Below are 21,640 nucleotides of genomic sequence, written 5' to 3' on the forward strand. Positions count from 1 at the left end.
CACATATCTCTGATCAATTTGGCTTGACGCAGGCTCGGTAGGACGCGAGTGGCTGGTCATCACTCTCCTAGAGACCACTTCCTCCCATAGCCCCGGAATCTCATGGTTACTTGGCATGATGACATTCGTCTTGATGAACGGTCATGATCATGCCGAGGAACTCTAATTTCACTATCTGATCCAACATGGTCCAATATCTGCTCTTGATGATGTATGTCGTCAGTCACCTGGGCCAACCTTATAGTATCTCAGATGCTCAGCCCTCGTCACCAAGGCTCAACATCTCAACCAGCCTCCAGATCTTCCATATGATGATTCTTACTCCCAAAATCAAATAGGTGAATTTGTCTGCCTACTTTCTCCAGAGCGCACTGCTGCTTGGCAGACACCAATTTTGGCTTAGTCCGGACCTGTGTCTTCGGGACGCCGGAAGTCGTACGGCATAGCCACGACTACAACAGTATGGACTCCGGAATGCGGAAGACTGATCGCGAAGGAGGCAGCTTTGTTCGAATATTTACACTTCGGACTCCGTTCACTAACTTCTTGGACAAACGCCTTGCTAAACTCAAGGTAGCAATATGCAACAAGTCGCATGCAATACTGCCTGCTTGGGCAGCGTCTATCTAAAGGGTCTGGACAGCTCTGAATCGATCTGCAGTGGCACGTTTTGTTGCCTCAATGTGCGGCGCATAGACCTCAAAGGCATGAGGTAAGCCAGGGTATACGTGTAGTTCTACACTGATGTTGGCGGATGCTATTCTGGCCGCGTAGGCAATATCTTCGTCTCGAAATATATCCAGTTCGCCGACATCAATGTACGTGGGCGGCAGGCCTTGCACGCTCACTGCGCGCGCGGGCGCAGCATACTGTGAGACACTGTCCTTGCCAATGTCGGTCCCCAGAAGCGCAGTCCAGGCAGTGATGTTATCATTACAGTCCCACAGAGCGAAAGGTTCCAGTTCAGGATTGGGCACCGTGTTACGGTCATCCAGCATTGGGTAAATGAGGACCTGCTTGGCGATCGGAGGCGCCAATCCTCGGTCGCGGGCCATCAGAGTGATTCCCGCCGCCAGCAGTCCCCCGGCGCTCTCGCCCATCGTGGCTATGCGGCTGCGGTCCACGGAAAACTCCTCCGCATGTTCGTACAGCCAGGTGAGCCCAGCGTAGCAATCCTCCACTGGCGTCGGATGAGGGTTCTCAGGCGCCAATCGGTAGTCTACCGAGAAGACCTGAACACCGGTCTGTTGGACTTGGATGGAAAGAGGCTTGACGAACAACGCAACATCGCCTTGTATAGTACCACCTCCATGGGTGTGTAGCACGGCTGGACCAGCTGCTGCTGGAGTCGACGTCTTCTTGAAGAACCGATGTACGTGGATGGTATGTCCGTCGTACGATTTCACTGGGTAAATGCTATGTTCCACGTCGGGTGCCAAAGGCAGCTTGTCAAACATGGCTTTGTAGTTGGCCGTGATGTTACTTCTCCGAGTTGCAACATCGTGAATTGCAGCTATGGGGCCTGATCTAGTCGCGAAGAAGTCGATCGTGGCCTTGTGGTATTCAGGATCGTAGCTAAGAGGCATTTCGACAGTGCGTGTTTTCGGGTTGGCTCAATTGACGGCCATGGACTAATCCGCCACTTCTTTTGAGTCGCATTGAGGGGTTTGCGATTATAAAGCATTGCTCGAGGCAATGTGGGGTATTTCCAAGGTAGTATATTCATGATTGACCAACAAGGAGCCATGATAAGTTCCAAAAAAGTACTGAAAGGGTATGGATAATCCCCTTCATAGGGTTGGACTGGCCATCACACGGCGCAGCTACTCTGGCAGTCACTGTCTTAATTTCACTACTATTAGAGAGGTAGCAGCTGGTGTTATATGTCCTTTGTGGTTGTTATTCCCTGCAAGACTGGTTCTCCAAGGATATACAGAGTACAAACGATGTAACCATGCTCTTGACTCGAAGGAGCCAGACTGAGATCTTTAAGGCTAGCCACATAGCATAAACAGCACCCTCATTGTCCTCTAGATGTACAACATTCAGTAACAAGCATGCACAGAAGCATGATCATTATTATTGTTGATCATGACCGCCACAGACATCTCTTCTCTCCATCGGCCCGAAGATCCCCTACCGTGACCCAAAACAGTAAGCGGTCAGGTGATGCCATGCCTGTAGCTTCGAAAGTTCTGTTTTTCTGTCGACAAAAGAACCAGCTCCACCATAGCCTCACACTGCTTGCATTTTCCCCCTTTCAAAGCTCTATATTCCTCCTTCATCTCTCAAATACCCCTCATCCATCATGTTCCAAAGAACTTTCCTCAGACAGGCCCAGGCCGCCAAGTCCGTTCTCTCTCTCCGCGCCACATCCACCACACCCTCAGTCATCCGCCGCACGTCACAGTTGCAACCACAGCTGCAGTCTGTTCGGCCGTTTGTTCGTCAGCCGACTTACCGCTTCTACTCGACAGAGAATCAAACTCAGAACGCTGAGAAGACCGAGGCCAAGGAAAATGGAGCTGCCGAGGAATCCTCGGAGGAGAGCCTCCGCAAGGAACTGGAGGCAAAGCAGAAGGAAATCGTTGATCTAAAGGTATCCACCACTATTTGTGCTTGGTGGAACATTCGCTGTTGCGATGAAATCCAGCCCATGTTCACAGGTGCTAATTGGGTATAGGACAAATACATGCGTTCCGTTGCCGACTTCCTCAACCTGCAAGAACGCACCAAGCGTGAGATGGAGAATGCCCGGAATTTCGCCATTCAGCGGTTCGCCGTCGACTTGCTCGAGAGCATTGACAACTTTGACCGGGCTCTCCTTGCCGTTCCCGCGGAGAAGCTCGACGCCGAAGTGACCGAGTCCAACAAGGAGCTGATGGACCTCGTGTCCGGCCTGAGGATGACCCAGCACATCCTGTTGAACACTCTGAAGAAGCACGGTCTGGAGAGATTCGATCCCAGCGAGCCCACTGAGGAGGGCAAGCCCCAGAAGTTCGACCCCAACTTCCATGAGGCCACATTCATGACCAAGGTTGAGGGTAAAGAGGATGGTGAGATCATCCACACACAGAGCACAGGCTTTAAGCTCAATGGCAGAGTTTTGAGAGTAAGTCATTCCTCAATTGATTAGTTTTGTCCCGAGATCTAACAAGTGTCTTCACAGGCTGCCAAGGTTGGTGTTGTCAAGAACAACTAGACTAGAATCGTCGCGACATCCTGCTATGCTTGACTCGCCTGGCTGCGTTTATGCCCCTCCTGCCGCCTCTCTTCCTCTCCTATCTTTTCCTTGTACAATATACGACATGTCTTTCTCGTCATGATGGGGTAATGCATTCATCGTCCTTCGATAAGGGCATAAGCTATTTTGTTTAGGATTTTCTTCATGCGGCTGGAGGCGTCCGGGTTGTCTTCCCGTCGTGTGGGCTTTTGATTTCTATCGTTTCACAAATCTCTCCTCCCTATTGTATACTACTCGCAGTCAGCGGCATGTTTTCCGCTTTCATACACCCTGAGAAAGGGCAATGTCGTCTTTGGAAGTTTGGCTTTGGATGTGGATGACATGTTTGCATGGGTTTATTATATCTCGCCCTGGTAATACGGGCAGGTGACCTAGAAGAAAATGGAAAATCTGATGACCAAGATGAGATTCGGTATCGCTTGTCGAGAGTAATATACAATATGTATGGACTATAAGCCTTGGAGACGTAGTAATTCTATAATACAGGGTGATGTTTGATTTCTCATGACCGTTACTACCGCAACTCGACACCCAACTGGCCGACGAGCTTTTCGCGCAGTTTCTCATGAAGCCCGTTAGTCTCTTCGTTGGTCAGCGTGCGCTCCAGACTCCTGTAGTTGATCCGGTAGCACATGCTCTTCCTGCCCGTCTTGGGATGGATGAATTCATCAATGAGCCGTACGTCCTCGACGAGATCCCCCGCCACGCCGCGGACGATCTCCATGATATCGTTCTCGTGGATGGGCACGGCACCGCCCGCCGCGCTGCCCCCGCTCACGGCCGCCGACGGCAACCAGAACGCCACATCCTTGTAGCAGGCGGGGTGCTTGGAGAAGGGCTCGAAGCGGGTGATCTGGCCGGCCTTGAACTGCGAGAGGAAGCGCTCGTCGCGGGACCAGAATAGCCGGATGTCGGGGATGTTGAAGAGGAGCATGGCGATGCGCTCGAGGCCCAGCCCGAAGGCCCAGCCGATGCGGTCCGGCACGTCCGAGTTGATGAGCAGGTCTTGCTTGATGACGCCGCAGCCTAGGATCTCGAGCCAGTCGCCTTGCCAGAAGACTTCGAGTTCCCAGGACGGGCTGGTGAAGGGGAAGTAGGCCTCCACCCAGCGGACCTTGAGCGGTTCGGCCTGTGCGTCTGCGTCTGCGTCTGCGGCGGCGGTGGCCTTGCGGGCCTCGGTGAAGATCTTGACGACCATGCGTTCGAGCGAGCGCTTGAGGTGCGCCGCGACGGCCTCGACTTCCTCGGCGGTGTGGTGCTCGGCCTGGAGCGGGTTGCGCTCGGCGTGGATGGTCGGGTTGGGGTCCTCGACGGGGACGCCGTGCGCGGGGATGCGGTTCACGTCTTCCATGATGGCTGCGGCGGTGCGCGCGGCGTGCTTGAGCGGGTCCGTGGCCGGGCGCTTCCACAGCATGGCGCCCTCCATCTGGTGGAAGACGGGGTAGTGGCTGCGGTCGATCGCATCGCGCCGGTACACGTCCGCGACCACCGTGTATCCTACCTCCTCCGGGCGGGTGGCCTCGTTGCGGTTGATCTGCTGGAAGTACGCCTGCTGGTGCGCGCTGGTGTGTGTCCGGAGCACCGTCTTGTCGTTGATGTAGTATGTGTCCGTCCGGCTGCGGCCCGGGTGGTCCGGCGCAAATCCCAGGACATCGAAGTTCTGCGCGACTGATACGACGGGGTTCTTCTCCGAGTAGTTACCGTATACCGGGCCGGGGAATTGGCTTTCGATCAGTTTGCGAGTGATTGCGAGAGGGTGGTTCTCGTCGAGGTACAGCCGTCGTCCGACGTGGGACAGGATTGTGTCTGGGGTGTTGGTCCATTGGTCTGTACGGTAGGTCTGGCCTTCAATGGTCAATGACTGCGAAGGCAATGGCGACGGACGAGCCGTAGCTTTCTGCTTTGTCTCCGCCTGTTCTTCTGTCTTCCGGCTCGCTGTCGAGCTCAAATTTCTTCTCGTGACGGTGACGGTGAGAGGCTCGGCGAGATGCGAGATCGATATGCGACTGCTCCTGAGAGGGGTCACGACGGACCATCTGCCACTGCTGGCCCGTAGCGCCCTGCCGGTGGCCAACAAACGCATGGCTTTTATTCAGTGTCCAATGGATCACTGGCGGACGATGACCGTGATGTTATAGCAGTTGGTTGCGGAGATTGAAGCTGGAAATCAACAATTCGGGCCGGGGAAAAGAGTCGCCGGTGTTTATACATCAGACAGTGCTTCGCTTTTTATTTGCAAATTATTCTTCATTATACAGAGGATGGCTATCGCAGTAGAATTACAAAGTCATCTTAAATGTGGGTTTCGAATGATTATATGTTCTCCGAATAGTTCATCTCATCAACCTTGGCTGATAGGTGTCGTCCGGGTCAATAATATATAGTTCGCATAACGAAAGTCATCTTCAAATTGACTGAATATTGTGATAACCATGCCTAAAGATGAATGAAATATTTCAAGTCATCGCTACCTCGCGATACAACATATCGGTTCTCAAGGTGTATTTGACCCCTCGAAATACAGGGTCTCCAGCATGAAGCAAGTGGTACTGCTGGAAGACCAACGCTGACCCTGCCTTGGGAAACACTCGAAGTATACCATCTCCCTCCCTGTAACTCGCACAGAATGATGTTGCTCCCCCTAGGAGCTTTCCCGATAGATCCGTATTGACGCTGCCCTGAGGATCCGTCTCCGCCTTCTTACTCGCTTGTAGCAACTCCTCCAGATCCTGCTCTCCGTCGCCGTTCAGATACAAATGTAGAGTATAAAAGGACTCCTCCTCCTCATCCGGAGTGAGGTAGTTTGAATCCCAATGAGGTCGAAAGAATTCACCACCCTCGTATTTCAAGAACCGCAGTCTCTCATTCAGCCGCGAGAGTTTGTACGCCTTGCCCCGCCCTTGGAGACCAGTCACAAGCGGCTGATTGCGGATGCGATCAACCCCTACTTCCTTCAGAAATGGCATCAGGCGAGCGAGCAGCTTGTCCGCCAGCTCAGGGGAATCGAATATGATTCTCCCACAGTTGCGTTGGGCTGTAGCAAGTACCTGGCTCCCGCCTCCGGTGTTAATCATCGCGCGATCCCACGTTGGAGAGCCAGAAGTGTCCTTGACAGTTGAGGCTTCTGCAATGCGAAGCAACTCTTTGCATTCTTCTTCCGTCAGGACGTTGTCGATAACGACAGCATTATAATCCTTGTACTTGAGGATAGGCGGATCTGTATTGAGAAAATTGACCCGCCGAACAGTGGCATTGGGTGGAACATGGGGAGGAAGAAAATCTTCAGCTACACTGGATGATCCCATAGTGGCTCAATGGCGGGCTTATAAGTTGTTAGCCTTATCGACTGTGGACAGGGATTGTCGCTTACCTTCAGTCATCTACAAGAATTTCGTCAAGGGAAGTATGGCAGGCCTTTGGCTTTGATGGCTGCGGTAATTTCAGAGGCCTGCCAGCGCCTTATGTACTGCAGCCTGACCCCAAGAGCCTTGCGATTGAGCATTGGATGTCATGCTGGGTTCTCCTCGCGAGGCTATCTGAGTTGGCTGATGCGCTATTGGTCGCTGAGATGCAGTCAGCTGCAACCCGTAGTCGTGTAGGATTCACCCCAGATCCTTGTAGCACCTCAGCAGTAATATGTCTCTACGTTATGGAAGAGGGATAAGTCTTATTTCATCGAATCTGTCTGTACCTATTCCTTGGGCCGTACAGAGTATGGTTCTGAGATAACTCGGGATTTGCTCGGATCACTCCTCGGATCGCTCACTCATCAATTTCGCATCTATATGTACCTTTAGTTCTCAAGCTGCTATGAACAAATGTAAGAGGTTAATTACGATGCCTATAACAATAAGAACATCGTAGAATCAAAGTCAATCATCATATGCGATGAAAAGTACAGTACTTGTGATGCCGCCCATACGTCAGATATAGATCATGGTACGACCCGTGGTCCTATATTACAACGTCGCTTTCACCGTACTTTGGATTACATTCAAGGCATTTCTATCTCTTTTAATGGTCAACTATTCTATTAATGATATTCATGACAAGTTTAGGTGTCCCTACAGTCTCCAATCATAAAAGTATGACCGACATCAACCGACTATCGCCTTGTGTATCGGTTATTACAACTCCATGAAGACTGAAATACAGTAATATTACTGGCTATTACATCCAACTTGCATGACACCCTCCAAAACCGAGGCCCTGATTGGCTGAAAGGACCCGGGATCGGTTGGCATTGCCGAAGCACGCAGGGCTCGGAGCCTTGATCTATCGCCGACTCAGAATTTATCTAAGGCCCCCTCTGGCTGACATAGTCTTACGAATTACGACTTATCGCGGCCATTAACGTTGCTGTCTCGGTGATAGTACACCACCACTCTCCGCTCTTTCTTTTTCTTTTTGGTTCATGGCTGGAATGTCCACACCTTGTTGATCAAGATGGCTGGAAGTGGAAAGTTGGAGGATTCGCAGCCCGCGAGGGCTGTTGTAAAAAAAGTGCATTATCCGTTTTGGTTTGGTGGTTCTGCATCATGCTTTGCTGCAATGGTCACACATCCTCTGGATCTTGGTGAGTATTCTTTGCAATGGCTTGTTTGAAGTATTCTTGAGGGCTTTTAACTGACATTGAACTTGCAGTAAAGGTATACCTCCTTATAGTCTGCGCGCACCGCTCGTCTCATCCGTCCCCTTCCGCTTTGTGTACACAACGCTGATCGATGCGCCGATGAAATACAGGTTCGCTTGCAGACACGTGGGCCGGGAGCGCCTACGACGATGATTGGAACGTTTGGTCACATTCTCAAGCATAATGGGGTTCTGGGGTTGTATAGTGGGGTATGTACAATATCTGCATGGATCGTGGTTAGGAAGACGCAAAGAAGAAAGTCACCATGGATCGCTCATATCTGTGCCATTCTGTAGCTCTCTGCGGCCATTCTCCGCCAAATAACCTACTCTACCACCCGCTTCGGAATCTACGAAGAGCTCAAATCCCGCTTCACCTCGTCCTCGTCAGCACCCGGACTTCCCACCCTGGTCGCAATCGCCTGCGCCTCGGGTTTCATTGGCGGGTTCGCAGGGAACCCGGCTGATGTTCTGAACGTGCGCATGCAGCACGACGCGGCGCTCCCCGCGGCACAACGGCGCAACTACAAGCATGCTCTCCACGGATTGGTGCAGATGACCCGCACGGAGGGCGCGGCGAGTCTCTTCCGCGGCGTGTGGCCCAATTCCACCCGTGCCGTGCTGATGACGGCCTCGCAGCTTGCCTCGTACGATTCCTTCAAGCGTCTCTGTCTCGAGAAGCTGGGAATGTCGGATAACCTTGTCACGCATTTCACCGCGTCCCTGATGGCCGGGTTCGTCGCCACAACCGTCTGCAGCCCCGTCGACGTGATCAAAACCCGCGTGATGACCGCATCACCGGCGCAGACCCGGAGTCACAGCCTCCTAGGCTTGTTACGAGATATTTACCGCAAGGAGGGTTTCACATGGGTCTTCCGCGGCTGGGTGCCTAGCTTTATTCGGCTGGGTCCTCATACCATTGCCACGTTTATCTTCTTGGAAGAACATAAGAAGCTCTACCGAGCGTTGAAAGGGATCTCGGGGGACAACACCATCAAAGTATAGACTTTTCTGTTTGCAGCATATTGTTTTTGGGGTTTCATTTCTACATAGACTTCATGTACATGGCATCTGGCGAAACATATTGGGAGGGCAAAAGTGTTTTCAATGCTGTACATAATTATATATATGTCCATGTCTTGTCATTTCGCTTGTTGTGTCGTCTACGTGTCGATAGTGGCTGTGGTTGCGGTGGGTGATGACCTGAAATAGCTTCATGCCCTGCCTTGACATTGTGACGGGTACCTCTGTGTGAGAGGAAAGGTATAACCGAATTCATTACTTGTGCCTGCCGGCCGGAACTGTAACAAAATAATATTTACTGCTGGAACCGTATATGTCAAGAAGAAGCAGAATTACAACGTCAGCTTCATCGTGGGGAACTCAAGTACAGACAGACTACACGATGCTGTTGATAGGATTGATATACGGATATTGCCTTGAAAGATATGAGATAACCGAGATGCACACGAACGGCTCTTCAGACTAGAGTAAGCCTATATACATCATTCCCTCTGGCTCCCCGATGACGAAAAGGACCTCACAAAGAAGAGGATTTGTATTCCCGGTCTGATCGCGTAGAGTACATGTTTGACACCAAAAATATTCAACAGCTAATCGACAAGGACTAAAATCATCTACTCCAGACGAGCAGGGAAGTTTCCAGCCTCTGTTGTACACCCAGGTTAGACTGCCTTTCTCTAATAGAAGGAAAGAAAAGTACGCACCACGTTGGTTATCCCATCTGTCAGTCCAGGCCTTGGGGCACAGGGAGCGGAAAGCGTGGTAGAACTGTCATGCACGAGTCAGGACCTCAATCCTACTTGGTTTTCTTTATTCCAGAAATTGAATTAAATACCTGACGGCATGGACGGAAATCCTCGCCCTTGGCGTTGACACACTTGTAGTAGTCAACGTAGTTCTGCCAGCAGTGCTTGGTCCTGAGGTTGGTATATTAGTATTGTATCAGAGCTGGTGTTGATAGACAAGAATGGAAGACGTACTGGTTCTGCTGGGGGAAGCGAGCGTCATAGCCTAGTCGTTGCATCAGAAGTGGTCAGCATGATACGAGGTAGTACCAGCGACGAAAACCTGGACCAAAGCGGCACAACAGGCGAGAAAACGATCAATATCCTAAATATAACGTACCAGCTGCAAGTAAGTTAGCAATTGAGCTTAATTCGAGGCCATTGGCCCTGCAGACAGCTTCGGATGGACTCACCTGTCACGAACTTGAAGGGCTTGGTCTCCATGGGCTCATCGGGATCGGCTTCAGGAATGGCACCCATTTTGAATATGTGAGGTTGAAGAAACCTTTTAGACTGGCTACGGAGAAAGTGACGGAGTGTGGAGGGTGGGAGGGGAGGAACGTCGTTCGGAGAAGAAGATGGGGAGGTTTGCGCCAGTGGAGTGGAATGATCCCGTGAAGCTGTGAAGCCGGAAGTGACCGCGGGCGGTCTAGCGAGCCACTCATGCGGCAAGATTTCCTAAACACCCGACCCAGCCAGTCCAAATGCTGCTTGCTCCCTTCGAAACGTCCCGTCCTGAGCTTCCGTCACCACTTCCGGTCTTCTCATCCCACCACCACCTCCACTACTCTTTCCACCAGGCATCGCTCTCCGCCATCGCCATGTTCCCTACTCGTGCTCTGAGGATGCAGGCCTCTCGGCCTTTTGCTTTCCCTACTCCTGTAAGTCTCCTGTTTATTGCGACCAGGTCAGAAAAAAAGGCTTGGCAGACCACTGATGCTAACGGTCGTCTGCAGAAGGAGAACCAGAGCGGTATGACACGCCTCTTGAGACACAATTGAAGTAGCAATTGTATACTTGACGGACTGTGGTTGTACTGATTGATCGGTAGCTCACACCATCTCTCAGCGTCTGCGGACCCTGAAGAGAGTTCCCCCGGAACTGATTCCCCTCGGTACGTTGCTAGTCTGGAGTTGATCGCTTTATCTGCACTCGTCTAACCATTATCGCGATTCGAATAGGTATTGTCCTTGGGTAGGTTGACACCGCGCCGTTTCTATCTACAAGAGACAGGGATTTCCCACCTGCCAGCCCCATCGACCCGCTGACGCAATTGTTACAGTGTTGCCGTCGGAGCTGCTATCTACTCTAGCACCCGCAAGCTCATGACCGACAAGACTCTGCGTCTCTACCGCAATAAGCCCGAGGACCGCGAACACTAAGCATGTACCAGCACATTTGATTGATTTGCAATGGACATTTCGTTCTGTTTGTCCGTTTGTTGAGGACCTGTATTATTCACAGACGTGATTTGTCGCAGCAGAGAAAAATTGAAGTTGATTGTTTGAGCGTCGAAAGCACGTGTATATAGTACGGCTTTGATCCAAGGGTGGCTCTGTTGGAGTAATATCGCAACTTTACTGTTGTCTGGCTTCCTTGTGCATTCAAATTTCGCGGGGTATCATGTAAAAAAACTCATTCTGGCTTTGGGCCAGCGACATCAAGCTCCTCTAATCCCTGCATGGGATCAGGAGCGCCTTCGCTTGCTGCTCTGGCCTCCGCTGCTGCCATCTTATCCTCCTCACTGACCGCGTATTTGGCCAAATATCCTTCCTGTACAACCGTAGTTAGCAACACGTCCGTGTACGATCGGGTCAAAGGGACCTACCTGCTCCCAAATAGCTGTCTTGCTTCCCAGTCCCTCGTTGCTTTCCTTCTGCGGCTTCGCGGCGGCGACCTTTATTGTACGGCCATACAGCTCGCTTCCATCCATATTGTCAATCGCTTCTGCAGCGTCTTCAGGCAGGTCGAACTCCACATATCCAAAGCCGCGGTGAAGATCGCCTGAGTTGGGCACATCAGGTTTAGGTAGCGTAATATCAACGACTTCGCCAAATGGGACGAATGCCTCGGCCAGTGTCTGCACGGTAACGGCCTGGTCGAGACCCCCCACGTAGACAGTACATTTTAGGCGGGCCTTTTCGCTCATGGTGCAACCGGTCAAAAGTATAGAGGAGAGGGATTATTGAGCCATATGAGGACTGCCTGAAAACGAGCGAACAGGCCTTGCGTCACGATCGCCTGGTTGATAACTGCTCCGCCGTCCCCAAGTAGATTTCTTTGCCTGGGACCCTCTGCGGAATGAATGATGTCACGTGCATCCGCGGATGTTTTGGCGAGTCCCGATGGAGCTTAGCGTCACTCCCCCCGGTCCCCCTCCAGAAGGACACTTGGTTGCTTGAGCCCAAGGCATCGGATCGTTCAGGTCTCGATCACCTCTTAACCTATAAGCTCCTTTCCGTTTACTGATTAAGGAGGGGATCTTTGCTTTTGTGAGCTTGTCTTTCCCTCAATTTCTTTTGCTCCATCTTTTTCTTTTCTCATTTTAATGATTATCATCGCCAGACCGTTCTGAGTCTGATCCTCCCCTAATCTATACCTGTCATCCCGCACCTCTTACTTTCCAGCATGGTGCGTCTGAGGGAGATCCCCCGGTCCGCCACCTTCGCCTGGTCACCCGGTGCAGCATCGCCATTGATTGCTACCGGAACTCGGGCCGGCGCCATCGATGTTGATTTCTCGAATGAAACATGTCTTGAGCTCTGGGACCTTGGATTGAGCAGCCAAGATGCCAGTCAGGAGCTGCAGCCCATTGCCAAGATTGGCACTGATTCTGGGTATGAATTCTTATATTGCTTATTTTCGGCCCTTCATTGTGCAGAGTGACTCACTGTTGTTATTTGTAGATTTAACGACCTGGCATGGACAGATTCCGAGGACAACTCACGGGGGGTGATCGCTGGTGCTCTGGAGAACGGATCCTTGGATTTATGGGATGCCGACAAGTTAATCAACGGCTCGAGGTTCGTCCGCAGATAGAATCCCCGGGCTATCATGAATTGGCTGACCGGACTACAAGCAGTGACGCTGTCATTTCGAGAATGACCCAACATTCAGGGGCTATCAAGGCGTTGCAATTCAACCCGAAGCACTCGAATTTGTTAGCAACTGGTGGCGCAAAGGGAGAGGTAATTGTTTTAGCCAACTTATTACCCATGTTCTGGTGAGGCTCACTGCTGCAGCTCTACATCTCCGATCTCAACAACATCGCAAACCCGTACCGACTCGGAGGCGCCGCTGCCCGCGCTGATGATATCGAATGCTTGGACTGGAATAAGAAGGTCGCGCACATCCTGGTCACGGGTAGCAGTGCAGGTTTTGTCACTGTCTGGGATGTCAAGACGAAGAAGGAGAGCTTAACCCTGAACAATATGGGCCGGAAAGCTGTCAGCGCAGTAGCCTGGGATCCTGAGAAGGTGAGCCTAAGCAAATCAACAAGCAGCTGATATTATAACTGACTTTGGACAGCCCACGAAACTCATTACTTCCACACCATTGGAGTCCGATCCTCTTATCTACGTTTGGGATCTCCGCAATTCCCATGCCCCAGAAAGGGTGAGCTCCCGAGTTCCCTATTCCTTCACACGCAATAGTACAAATATGATTAACGCTCTCTAGACCCTTAAAGGACATGAATCAGGTGTGCTCTCGCTTTCCTGGTGTCCTCAGGATCCCGACCTACTTCTCTCCTCCGGCAAGGACAACCGCACTCTCTGCTGGAACCCTCAAACGGGACAAGCTTACGGAGAATTCCCTGTCGTTACGAACTGGACTTTCCAGACTCGCTGGAACCCACACAATCCGAACTTCTTTGCCACGGCTTCTTTCGATGGGAGAATTTCGATACAGACCGTCCAGAACACTCGTACTGACACCGCTCGGGCTATCGCTGACCAGAACCAAGCGCTCGACGGGGCGGATTTCTTCGCGAAGGCACAGACGCAGCCCCAGGTTTCGAATTTCTCGCTCCCAAAGGCTCCCAAGTGGCTTGAGAGACCTTGTGGCGCGTCTTTCGGCTTCGGCGGCAGAGTGATTTCGGTCGGCCTAATCGAGAAGGGCAAGCGTGCATCGAAGATTAAGATCACCCCGTTTGAGGTTGACGAGGCTGTCGCAAAGTCTACGGAGACGTTCGAGAATGCGCTCAAGGAGGGTGACCTTCGGAGCATCTGCGAAACCAGAGCTGCTCAGGCCGCAAGTGATGAGGAGAAGGCTGACTGGAAGGTCATTGAAGCTTTGATTTCAGAGAACCCTCGCAAGGGTTTGATCGAGTACCTTGGATTCCAGGATCAAGCCGACGAGACCGCTGATAAACTGGCTCAGCTTGGTTTGGATAAGGAGGATGACGAGGTGAACGGGGAGTCGGCCAAAGAATCCCGCGGGTCGGGAGCCAAGAAGCACAAGCGTCTGCAGTCGATGTTTGACGCGAACCCTGAGGCTGACAACTTCCTGACCGATTTAGCTGCATCGAAGGGAGCCAAGACCAACAACCCATTCCAGATCTTCAATGGCTCTGAGACCGAAGCGGACAAGGGCATTACTCGAGCCTTGCTTCTGGGCAACTTCGAAAAGGCACTCGATGTGGCCCTGAAAGAAGACCGCATGTCAGACGCTTTCATGATTGCAATCTGTGGAGGCCAGAAGTGCATCGAGAAGGCGCAGGAACATTACTTCTCGAAGCAAACCGATGGGCCGAACTACATCCGCTTGCTTGCATCCATTGTTGGCAAAAACCTCTGGGATGTCGTACACAATGCCGACCTGTCTAACTGGAAGGAAGTCATGGCTGCGCTGTGCACATTTGCCGATGACAATGAATTTGCCGATCTCTGCGAGGCCCTTGGTGACCGCCTGGAAGAGCAGATTCGAAACACTGAAGACAAGAACCTCCGCAAGGATGCCTCTTTCTGCTTCCTGGCTGGATCCAAACTTGAAAAGGTTGTTGCCATCTGGATCGAGGAGCTCCGCGAGAACGAGCAGAAGAGCATTGAGACGGCTGCAGACGATACTTCCTTCTCGATCCACGTTCGTGCTCTGCAGAGTCTGATTGAGAAGGTCACCATCTTCCGCCAGGTTACCAAGTTCCAAGACACGCAACGTACCAAGGATGCCGACTGGAAGCTTAGTATGCTTTACGACAAGTATATCGAGTACGCCGATGTCGTGGCCACTCACGGACGACTGCAAGTTGCGCAGAAATACCTCGATCTTGTTCCTGAGAAGCACCCTGAAGCCGAGATCGCTAGGAACCGCATCAAGCTGGCAATGAGACACGCTGCACCTCAGCGCTCACAGCCAACTCGTCCCACCACTAGGACACCCGTCAACAAGCCCTTGCCACAAGCCAGCATGTACCCTGCGCAGCCCGCCTTCTCTGCACCTGCGGCTGCTCCAGCAGCTCCAGCTACTGCTCCTCGGAATCCTTATGCTCCCCCAATGGCTGCTACGACGCAGCCCGCAAATCCTTATGCTCCTCCCACCGCGGCCGCCGCCCAGCCGCAGGCAAGCAACTCATATGCACCAATTGGCGGTGGAAGCTATACTCCTGCAGGATATCAACCTCTGCAGGCGCCAACTTATGGTGCTCAGCCACTTGGTGGCTCAGTTCCACCACCTCCTCGCGCCACCAACCAATCCCCTGCCACTATGACCACATACACCACAGCGACCAATCTGCCAGCTTGGAACGACTTGCCGGAGGGCTTCACAAAACCTCCGACCTCCCGCAGGGGAACCCCCGCCGCTGCCGCGGCACCTATCAGCTCGCCTTTCCCCAACCAGTCTCCAACCCTTTCTCAGGGTCCTCCACCACCTGGAGCCCCGCCTACTCAGCGGGCTCCGTCTGTCCCTCCTCCACCAAAGGGCACCGCTCCTCCTCCCCGAGTGACCTCACCACCTTCAACAGGCTTCGCGCCTTCTACTAACGTACCAGGCCCTTCACCCGCGGCCAACCCCTACGCTTCTTTGCCTCAGTCCCCTCCAATGGGCTCAACCATGGGCGTTCCTCCCCCAGCGTCAATTCCTCGCGGACCATCTCCGTACAACGCGCCGCCTTCGATGCCACCACCGTCGAGCAGGTATGCCCCTAACCCGGCGGCTCAAGCAGCAAGCCCGCAACTCTCCACCAGAGCGCCTGTTCCTCCTCCGCCGCCGGCAGCTGCTTCGCCCTACGCCTCCCAGCCAGCGTCGCATCCTCCGCCAGCAAATCCTTATGCTCCTAGCACGCCACCACCGAGTCAGCTGCCGATGCAGCAAGCGCCACCCCAGGCTCCGTCTTCGAGGCCAAGCACCGCTTCGTCGCAACGGAAGACTGCGCCCGCTCCCCCCAAGTATCGTAAGTCATTTGTACTATTCTTTGATTTCTATTTCTTAATTCTGACTTTGATAAGCACCCGGCGACCGCTCCCATATCCCCGCAGACGCCATGCCTGTTTTCGAGATCCTCTCCGCAGACATGCAACGCGTGAAGTCTCGAGCGCCAGCCTCCTTCAAAGCGCAGGTTGAAGACGCGGAACGCCGGTTGAATATCCTGTTCGACCATCTGAACAATGAGGACCTGCTCAAGCCTAACACTGTCGCCGACATGGTGGAGCTTGCTCGGGCTATTCAGGCACGCGACTACGAGACGGCCAAGACTATCCACATTGATATCATGACGAACAGGACGGAGGAATGCGGTAACTGGATGGTATGCCAATTTCTGATCTCAAACCGCTCAAATTGACTTCTGCTAACTTTGGGGCACTAGGTTGGTGTCAAGCGTCTGATTAGCATGAGCCGGGCCACGCCTTGATGAGTTAACTACTGAGGATGTCACATGCAATATGGTTATGAGTTGTTTGTATAGTGATTGGCATTGTCGCCGTCTCACCTAGCTAGTGTGGATAATCCACGCTAGCCTGGATTTGGTCAGGATATCTTGTTCACACGTCTATGTTATCGTGATGTTTCTCCGAGTTATTCATCCGCCGTATTACTATAGTCCAAGAGAGCACGAAAAGGAAAGGAAAAATGACTTAGACTTTTGCCTTCAGCTAGAAGATTGCTCTCAGCGGAGACCACTCTTTTCAACCAAGTTGAATTAACAATGTTAGAGATTTGACTGACATACACTGCCACGCAACATGAAAATGACCGCCTATGTTTGCTAAGATCGATGGGAAATATCAATCCAGAATAAACAGCATTCATACTCAGATTCTAAGAATGCTCCTCCTCTTCTAAAATATATACATCAACCTTCACCTGCCAGACAGGATCCCCGAGCCAGTTCTTCCCCGGCTGGCGGGGAAATTTCGAGCGCTCAGCAAGGCACCCTTGACACCTCTAATGTCAGCCCGGAAGCTGGCCATTGCGTCCTCCTCGGCTTTGCTGATGCCCGCCGAGGGGCCGGATGTGGTTTCCAGGCCTGGCGTGCTGTATACCCCATACCCCGCGGCAGAACTGTAGCTGGGCCTGCTGTAGAGCAAGCCATCGAGGTAATGGTGTAGTTCGTTCAACCGGGTACGCACGGAGTCGTCCAGTGCACCTGATTCGTTCTCGGAGGAGGCGACTTCGCGGAGATGCGAGGTGATGTTCTCGAGCCGCTTGAGGTGCGTGTTCACTGTTGCGGTGGGGTCGGGGGCTGCCTCGTCGGCGGAGTGCTGGTCTGCAGTGCGTGGGAGGGTGGTTGCGTCCAGTTCCTGCGAGGTCTGGGTTGCGACGTCCCGGTGGAAGAGCTCTGTTGGGTCGGAGGTGATGGAGTCCTCGTCGTCTTCGGAGTCGGCGGGCTCGGTTTGTTTTGTGTCCTTTGCGGAGAGATGGGGCGGGATCCGAGAGACGTTCTGCTCGAGTTTCTCGTTGAGTTTTTGGAGATTGGTGTTGGCGGTTTGGGCGAGTTCGAGGCGGGCGCTGGTAAGGGTGGCGAGCATTGGTTTGACGAGGTATTCGCTTGCGCCGTAGAGGCTTGCTCCTAGGCCGGCGGCGCCGTAGAGGGTGTAGAGAATGCTGCGGAGGGTTACCAGTGGTGGGGGTTTGGATTGCTGAATGAGGAATTCGGGGTAAGTGATGATGGGTGGGACATCGCGTGGTGCGGAGTTCTTCGTCGCGGTTGCAGCAGCGGGTGTGGTAGATGAAGCTGCGGAGGATGTTGGTGATGAAGAAGATGATTCTTTGGGACTTTGCGACTCGTTGCTGGTGGAAGAGGTTGTAGAATCCCGGGTGGCCTTGTTCCCCTCCGCGGTGCTGCTGCTTGCGTCCTCATCTCGCGAGATGGACAGGAGACTGTCTATTTCCTCGCTTCGGAGGCCCTTGGACTCTAGAAAAGCTATCTTGCGGTCAATGGGCGCATCGCGTAGGGAGTCATCCTGCAAGAACTTTCTAGCTTGCTCTATGAGCGCTGAACGGGGAGTCTCATCGGAGCTCGGCGATGGTGTGGAGTTGGCGGAGTTGGCATTGGTACTGGCAGCGGCAGGTTGCTGCCATTGAGGGATGGAAGGGGTTTTGGACTTGATATCCGACATGTTGCGCTCTACAAGACGGGGAAAATATCGACTCCAAGAAGAACGTTGAGTGACAGAGGAGATAAGGAGGAGAGATGGACATAGAACTCCATGTGAGCGATGGAGATGGGGTCGATTTCCCCAGACCTCGGCTGTATGGTAATGTAATGTATTTCTCTTTACGTACTACAGATCACCTGATCATTTAGAGGTGCATTATTCTTGGGCTCTTCATGTTGATAGACTGGTATGAGTGATATCAAGAGAATATCATCATCATCATGTATTCTTGGCCTGAGAGTATTCGAAGAACCCTCGGTATGTAATTTCAGAAGTATTTCCAAGTGGTTGTTCTGGTTAAGAGAGTTATCTCGTTGATATAAGAAACACCTGCCAAGAACACACACCGCTGAGCGGCAGAATGGTGAGGATGAGGAATAAATCAAATGGACATACGGAGTACAGAGCACTCTTGATATCATCCATTAAGAATGCTGCACTTGTAAAAGAGCATACACATCCCTCTATTTTATCAGTGACAAGTGCTCTTTGTCCGACCTCTATATATATGTACCTGAGATATACAAGGGGATTGCCGTCAAGATCATCCTGGACCCTTCCCGGTCCATTCCTCTATCAACGAACCATCTATTAGTTCCTTCTGGTCGAGTGAGTATCCGTCCTTTCGTATTGCTCTTATTTCCTGTCCCTCCTGCACAATAACCCTGTCACTTGTCATTGGTGTGGTTTTCGATTCTTGATTGTTTCAGTTTTTCGGGAAGCCTTGCCATGGTCACTACAAGGATTATACACCCCTGGTATGTGGGTGTGGCGGAGAGAAACGAACGCACAAGCGTTGAATTCACTGCGTCTGTGATGGGGTTCGTTGTCTTAGTCGCTTGTCGCTTTTGCACGGGCGTCCTCCATCCCATCCTAGATCGCAACGCCCTAATTGGTCCCCATCCTTGATGCCGGCTTGCGACTTTTAACTGGCGTCAAATGTGTGATAGGCGTTGCTTGCCTGCGTCTACCCGGAATGCATGGCCCTACCTACACTCAACTATCTACAATGGCCCACGTATCCATCATCCTATGAATGGATGTTTGCTCGATGACCATCGTCTTGAGCTCATCCATCGACTTGTGGATATTATCTCCCATTCACTCGCATCCCCGCTTCCCCTGCTAGAATCTTCATAGTCAGGCATCGTCAACGCATTCACGTTGCAAGCTCCTTCCCATCAACTCTCTTAAACTGTCTTCAGTTGTTGCTTAAATCGCATCGCATCGTTGGATTTATCACTACAACGATCTTCTCTTCTTCGTCCTCCTACCCCTCATTCCTGTTTCCCATAACATAATTTCAGAAAAGTCTTCCTTGTTTTCCTTGGCCATGTCTATACGTCGCTCTCTTCGCTCTCGTCCAGCGCGGGATGAACCATCAAGTATTGATTCTGACATGAGTCCAAAGCCTACCAGATCGACACGTGCTGTCCCATCTGCCCCACTAGTAACAGTCACTCGATCTGTTTCAGGCAGCGCAGAGAACCCCGTCAGATCTCTTTTTCTGACAGTAAGGATGCCTTCGAGCAAGCTCCGCGAAGCTACTGGGAGTAGCACACGGGGTAGCACTTCAACCAGACGCTCCCACAATGTCTTCACCGAGAATCCCATCATCACGGGACCCCGGTCTAGCCGGCCCAAGAAGAAGCTCGTAGAGGTCAGCACAAGTGAGGGGGACGATTTAGAAGACCAAGAGGAGGATGAAGTTGACGAGGATGCGCCTGGCGAGGATGATGTCGATGCGGATGGCGATTTGGAGCTGGATGATGCGCCACCCCGACCACCAACTTCAAAAAGACACGCCAAGGGTGCTGCCACGTCAACAGGCAAGGCTGTGAAGAGCGTGGAGGAGAAGGAGATGGAACTGGAGGAGGAAGACGACGAAGATGACGAGGAGCTATCGGAGCTGGAGACGGATGCCGAAGGTGAGCCTGATGACCAGGACGAGAGTGGGCTTGGCAATGGAAATGGAGGAGACGAGGACCTGGATGAAGAGGATGAAGAAGACGAGGAGGACGAGGATAGTGAAGAGGTCACACCCGGAGGCGACCTTAGCCGGTTAACCAAGCGGCAGAGAGGAACCCTCGGCAATGACTTTTTGCAGCTCCCCATGGGTGAGTTTCCCTACTGTAAGTGTTTCGAGTGAAGTGTCGCTGCTGACCAAGAAACAGAACCTCAAGTGAAGAAGCACCTAACGGCAGAGGAACGTGCTATGCGTCGTGCTGAAATGGCTCGAAGAAGAAAGAATCTCAGCGAGAAGCGGAACGAGGAAGAAAAGGTAAGTTGGGCCGGTGAAGCAGCCCTTCTCGGTCTCGAAATTCCGCTATCTGCTCGCTGTATCACATCGCTAACGCATAAGCACAGATGGACACGATCAATAGGTTGTTACGCAAGCAGGCTCCAAAACGGCGTGGTCGGATTCCAGTTGCTGAAGCGGAAGCCAACGCCGCCGAGCAAGAGGCAGAAGAAGCAGAGAAACCACAGCCGACGATGGTCAGATGGGTGAGTGGCCGCAAGGGCAGTCGTATCGGTGTGCCTGAAGAATGGCTCGGAACTCCTGCAGGCCGCGTCTTTGGGGAAGCGCCTAGCCGGCCATCAAAGCTTGTGGAGGAAGTTTGATTCTCGGTACGAGGGTGCAGGGGAATGGAGCTGGGCGTTTTAGGGCGGCATTGATCTTGTCTGACGATATTCTTCTTACCGGAACTGGGAAGGGCCAATGATTCTTAAATTGCTGTCGTTCATGTATTTTACCTTCTGTCAAGTGTGTATCATACCCTACTCGATTGGTCTTTCAGAGAGAAAAAGAGCGTAGAAATGCGCTAATATACATTTGCAGATGGGCTGAACGAGCTGTATACAGCACAGTAGCTACTAGTTATATAATACAATGGAACGTCTGTCCATGTGCCGATGCACGAAGCATACTGTTCAGCTGGGAAGCATTAGCGACTGCCATCCGTGCCAATCGGTTTGAGCCATTAAGCTGGAAAGCAAATCCGTCGACACCAGTTGACGCCGATGCGACACCGCTGGCAGAACCCGGTTGAGGACGAGCTCTACTCCATCAAACAGGTAGCTCCCTAGTCCCGCAATGGCGCAGCGCTAGGTCCCTCGAGAGCGCGCTCTGAAGCTCTGTCTCCAGGCAGAGATGTCTTGCACCACCTCGCTCCAACTTGCTTCAGCACTGTGGACCCGGTTCGAACTCCCTGCTCCTGCAGGAACATTCTCTTCAATTCCGCCTTCATCCGGTTTCTCGCTCAGCGCTACCTGGTCTGCTGGTTCGACGGCTTGGTCTCCGAGCTTGACGCGGGAGTCTGAGGCTTCATTTGACTATCCCCCGATTGATCTGCTTGTCC

The 21,640-nt window shown here is 52.4% G+C and overlaps 11 protein-coding genes across 11 annotated transcripts; 5 read left to right on the plus strand and 6 right to left on the minus strand.

Moving 5' to 3' along the window:
- Positions 1-626: 626 nt before the first annotated feature.
- On the minus strand, positions 627-1,586 carry Aspvir_000537 (alpha/beta hydrolase; the record flags this gene model as incomplete). Its single annotated transcript, XM_043265672.1, has 1 exon — positions 627-1,586. One exon carries the CDS (start codon positions 1,584-1,586, stop codon positions 627-629), a length of 960 nt encoding a protein of 319 aa, XP_043121607.1.
- A 722-nt stretch (positions 1,587-2,308) lies between these two features.
- grpE (mitochondrial nucleotide exchange factor MGE1) lies at positions 2,309-3,202 on the plus strand (the record flags this gene model as incomplete). Its single annotated transcript, XM_043265673.1, has 3 exons — positions 2,309-2,599; positions 2,684-3,112; positions 3,170-3,202. The coding sequence occupies 3 exons, from the start codon at positions 2,309-2,311 to the stop codon at positions 3,200-3,202; spliced, it is 753 nt and encodes a 250-aa protein (XP_043121608.1).
- Positions 3,203-3,758: 556 nt separating this feature from the next.
- Positions 3,759-5,327, minus strand: Aspvir_000539 (phenylalanine--tRNA ligase; the record flags this gene model as incomplete). The annotated part of the gene is made up of 1 exon (XM_043265674.1): positions 3,759-5,327. One exon carries the CDS (start codon positions 5,325-5,327, stop codon positions 3,759-3,761), a length of 1,569 nt encoding a protein of 522 aa, XP_043121609.1.
- A 373-nt stretch (positions 5,328-5,700) lies between these two features.
- Positions 5,701-6,549, minus strand: Aspvir_000540 (uncharacterized protein; the record flags this gene model as incomplete). The annotated part of the gene is made up of 1 exon (XM_043265675.1): positions 5,701-6,549. One exon carries the CDS (start codon positions 6,547-6,549, stop codon positions 5,701-5,703), a length of 849 nt encoding a protein of 282 aa, XP_043121610.1.
- A 1,141-nt stretch (positions 6,550-7,690) lies between these two features.
- On the plus strand, positions 7,691-8,881 carry Aspvir_000541 (putative mitochondrial dicarboxylate carrier; the record flags this gene model as incomplete). The annotated part of the gene is made up of 4 exons (XM_043265676.1): positions 7,691-7,820; positions 7,889-7,908; positions 7,988-8,086; positions 8,174-8,881. 4 exons carry the CDS (start codon positions 7,691-7,693, stop codon positions 8,879-8,881), a joined length of 957 nt encoding a protein of 318 aa, XP_043121611.1.
- A 632-nt stretch (positions 8,882-9,513) lies between these two features.
- Positions 9,514-10,164, minus strand: Aspvir_000542 (cytochrome c oxidase subunit VIb; the record flags this gene model as incomplete). The annotated part of the gene is made up of 5 exons (XM_043265677.1): positions 9,514-9,545; positions 9,604-9,667; positions 9,735-9,816; positions 9,880-9,910; positions 10,098-10,164. The coding sequence occupies 5 exons, from the start codon at positions 10,162-10,164 to the stop codon at positions 9,514-9,516; spliced, it is 276 nt and encodes a 91-aa protein (XP_043121612.1).
- A 224-nt stretch (positions 10,165-10,388) lies between these two features.
- Positions 10,389-11,066, plus strand: Aspvir_000543 (uncharacterized protein; the record flags this gene model as incomplete). Its single annotated transcript, XM_043265678.1, has 5 exons — positions 10,389-10,565; positions 10,641-10,656; positions 10,736-10,798; positions 10,866-10,878; positions 10,967-11,066. 5 exons carry the CDS (start codon positions 10,389-10,391, stop codon positions 11,064-11,066), a joined length of 369 nt encoding a protein of 122 aa, XP_043121613.1.
- Positions 11,067-11,319: 253 nt separating this feature from the next.
- On the minus strand, positions 11,320-11,833 carry Aspvir_000544 (RNA-binding protein; the record flags this gene model as incomplete). The annotated part of the gene is made up of 2 exons (XM_043265679.1): positions 11,320-11,457; positions 11,513-11,833. 2 exons carry the CDS (start codon positions 11,831-11,833, stop codon positions 11,320-11,322), a joined length of 459 nt encoding a protein of 152 aa, XP_043121614.1.
- A 479-nt stretch (positions 11,834-12,312) lies between these two features.
- On the plus strand, positions 12,313-16,534 carry sec31 (putative protein transport protein (SEC31); the record flags this gene model as incomplete). Its single annotated transcript, XM_043265680.1, has 8 exons — positions 12,313-12,521; positions 12,591-12,707; positions 12,767-12,872; positions 12,927-13,160; positions 13,213-13,299; positions 13,363-16,075; positions 16,131-16,429; positions 16,490-16,534. The coding sequence occupies 8 exons, from the start codon at positions 12,313-12,315 to the stop codon at positions 16,532-16,534; spliced, it is 3,810 nt and encodes a 1,269-aa protein (XP_043121615.1).
- A 448-nt stretch (positions 16,535-16,982) lies between these two features.
- On the minus strand, positions 16,983-18,242 carry Aspvir_000546 (peroxisomal membrane protein PEX14; the record flags this gene model as incomplete). Its single annotated transcript, XM_043265681.1, has 1 exon — positions 16,983-18,242. The coding sequence occupies one exon, from the start codon at positions 18,240-18,242 to the stop codon at positions 16,983-16,985; it is 1,260 nt and encodes a 419-aa protein (XP_043121616.1).
- A 1,558-nt stretch (positions 18,243-19,800) lies between these two features.
- Aspvir_000547 (PAPA-1-like domain-containing protein) lies at positions 19,801-20,903 on the plus strand (the record flags this gene model as incomplete). Its single annotated transcript, XM_043265682.1, has 3 exons — positions 19,801-20,398; positions 20,456-20,562; positions 20,649-20,903. 3 exons carry the CDS (start codon positions 19,801-19,803, stop codon positions 20,901-20,903), a joined length of 960 nt encoding a protein of 319 aa, XP_043121617.1.
- Between the last annotated feature and the right edge of the window lie 737 nt (positions 20,904-21,640).

The sequence above is a fragment of the Aspergillus viridinutans genome (genome assembly GCF_018404265.1).
Source record: "Aspergillus viridinutans IFM 47045 DNA, scaffold_1, whole genome shotgun sequence".
Taxonomy (NCBI): domain Eukaryota; kingdom Fungi; phylum Ascomycota; class Eurotiomycetes; order Eurotiales; family Aspergillaceae; genus Aspergillus; species Aspergillus viridinutans.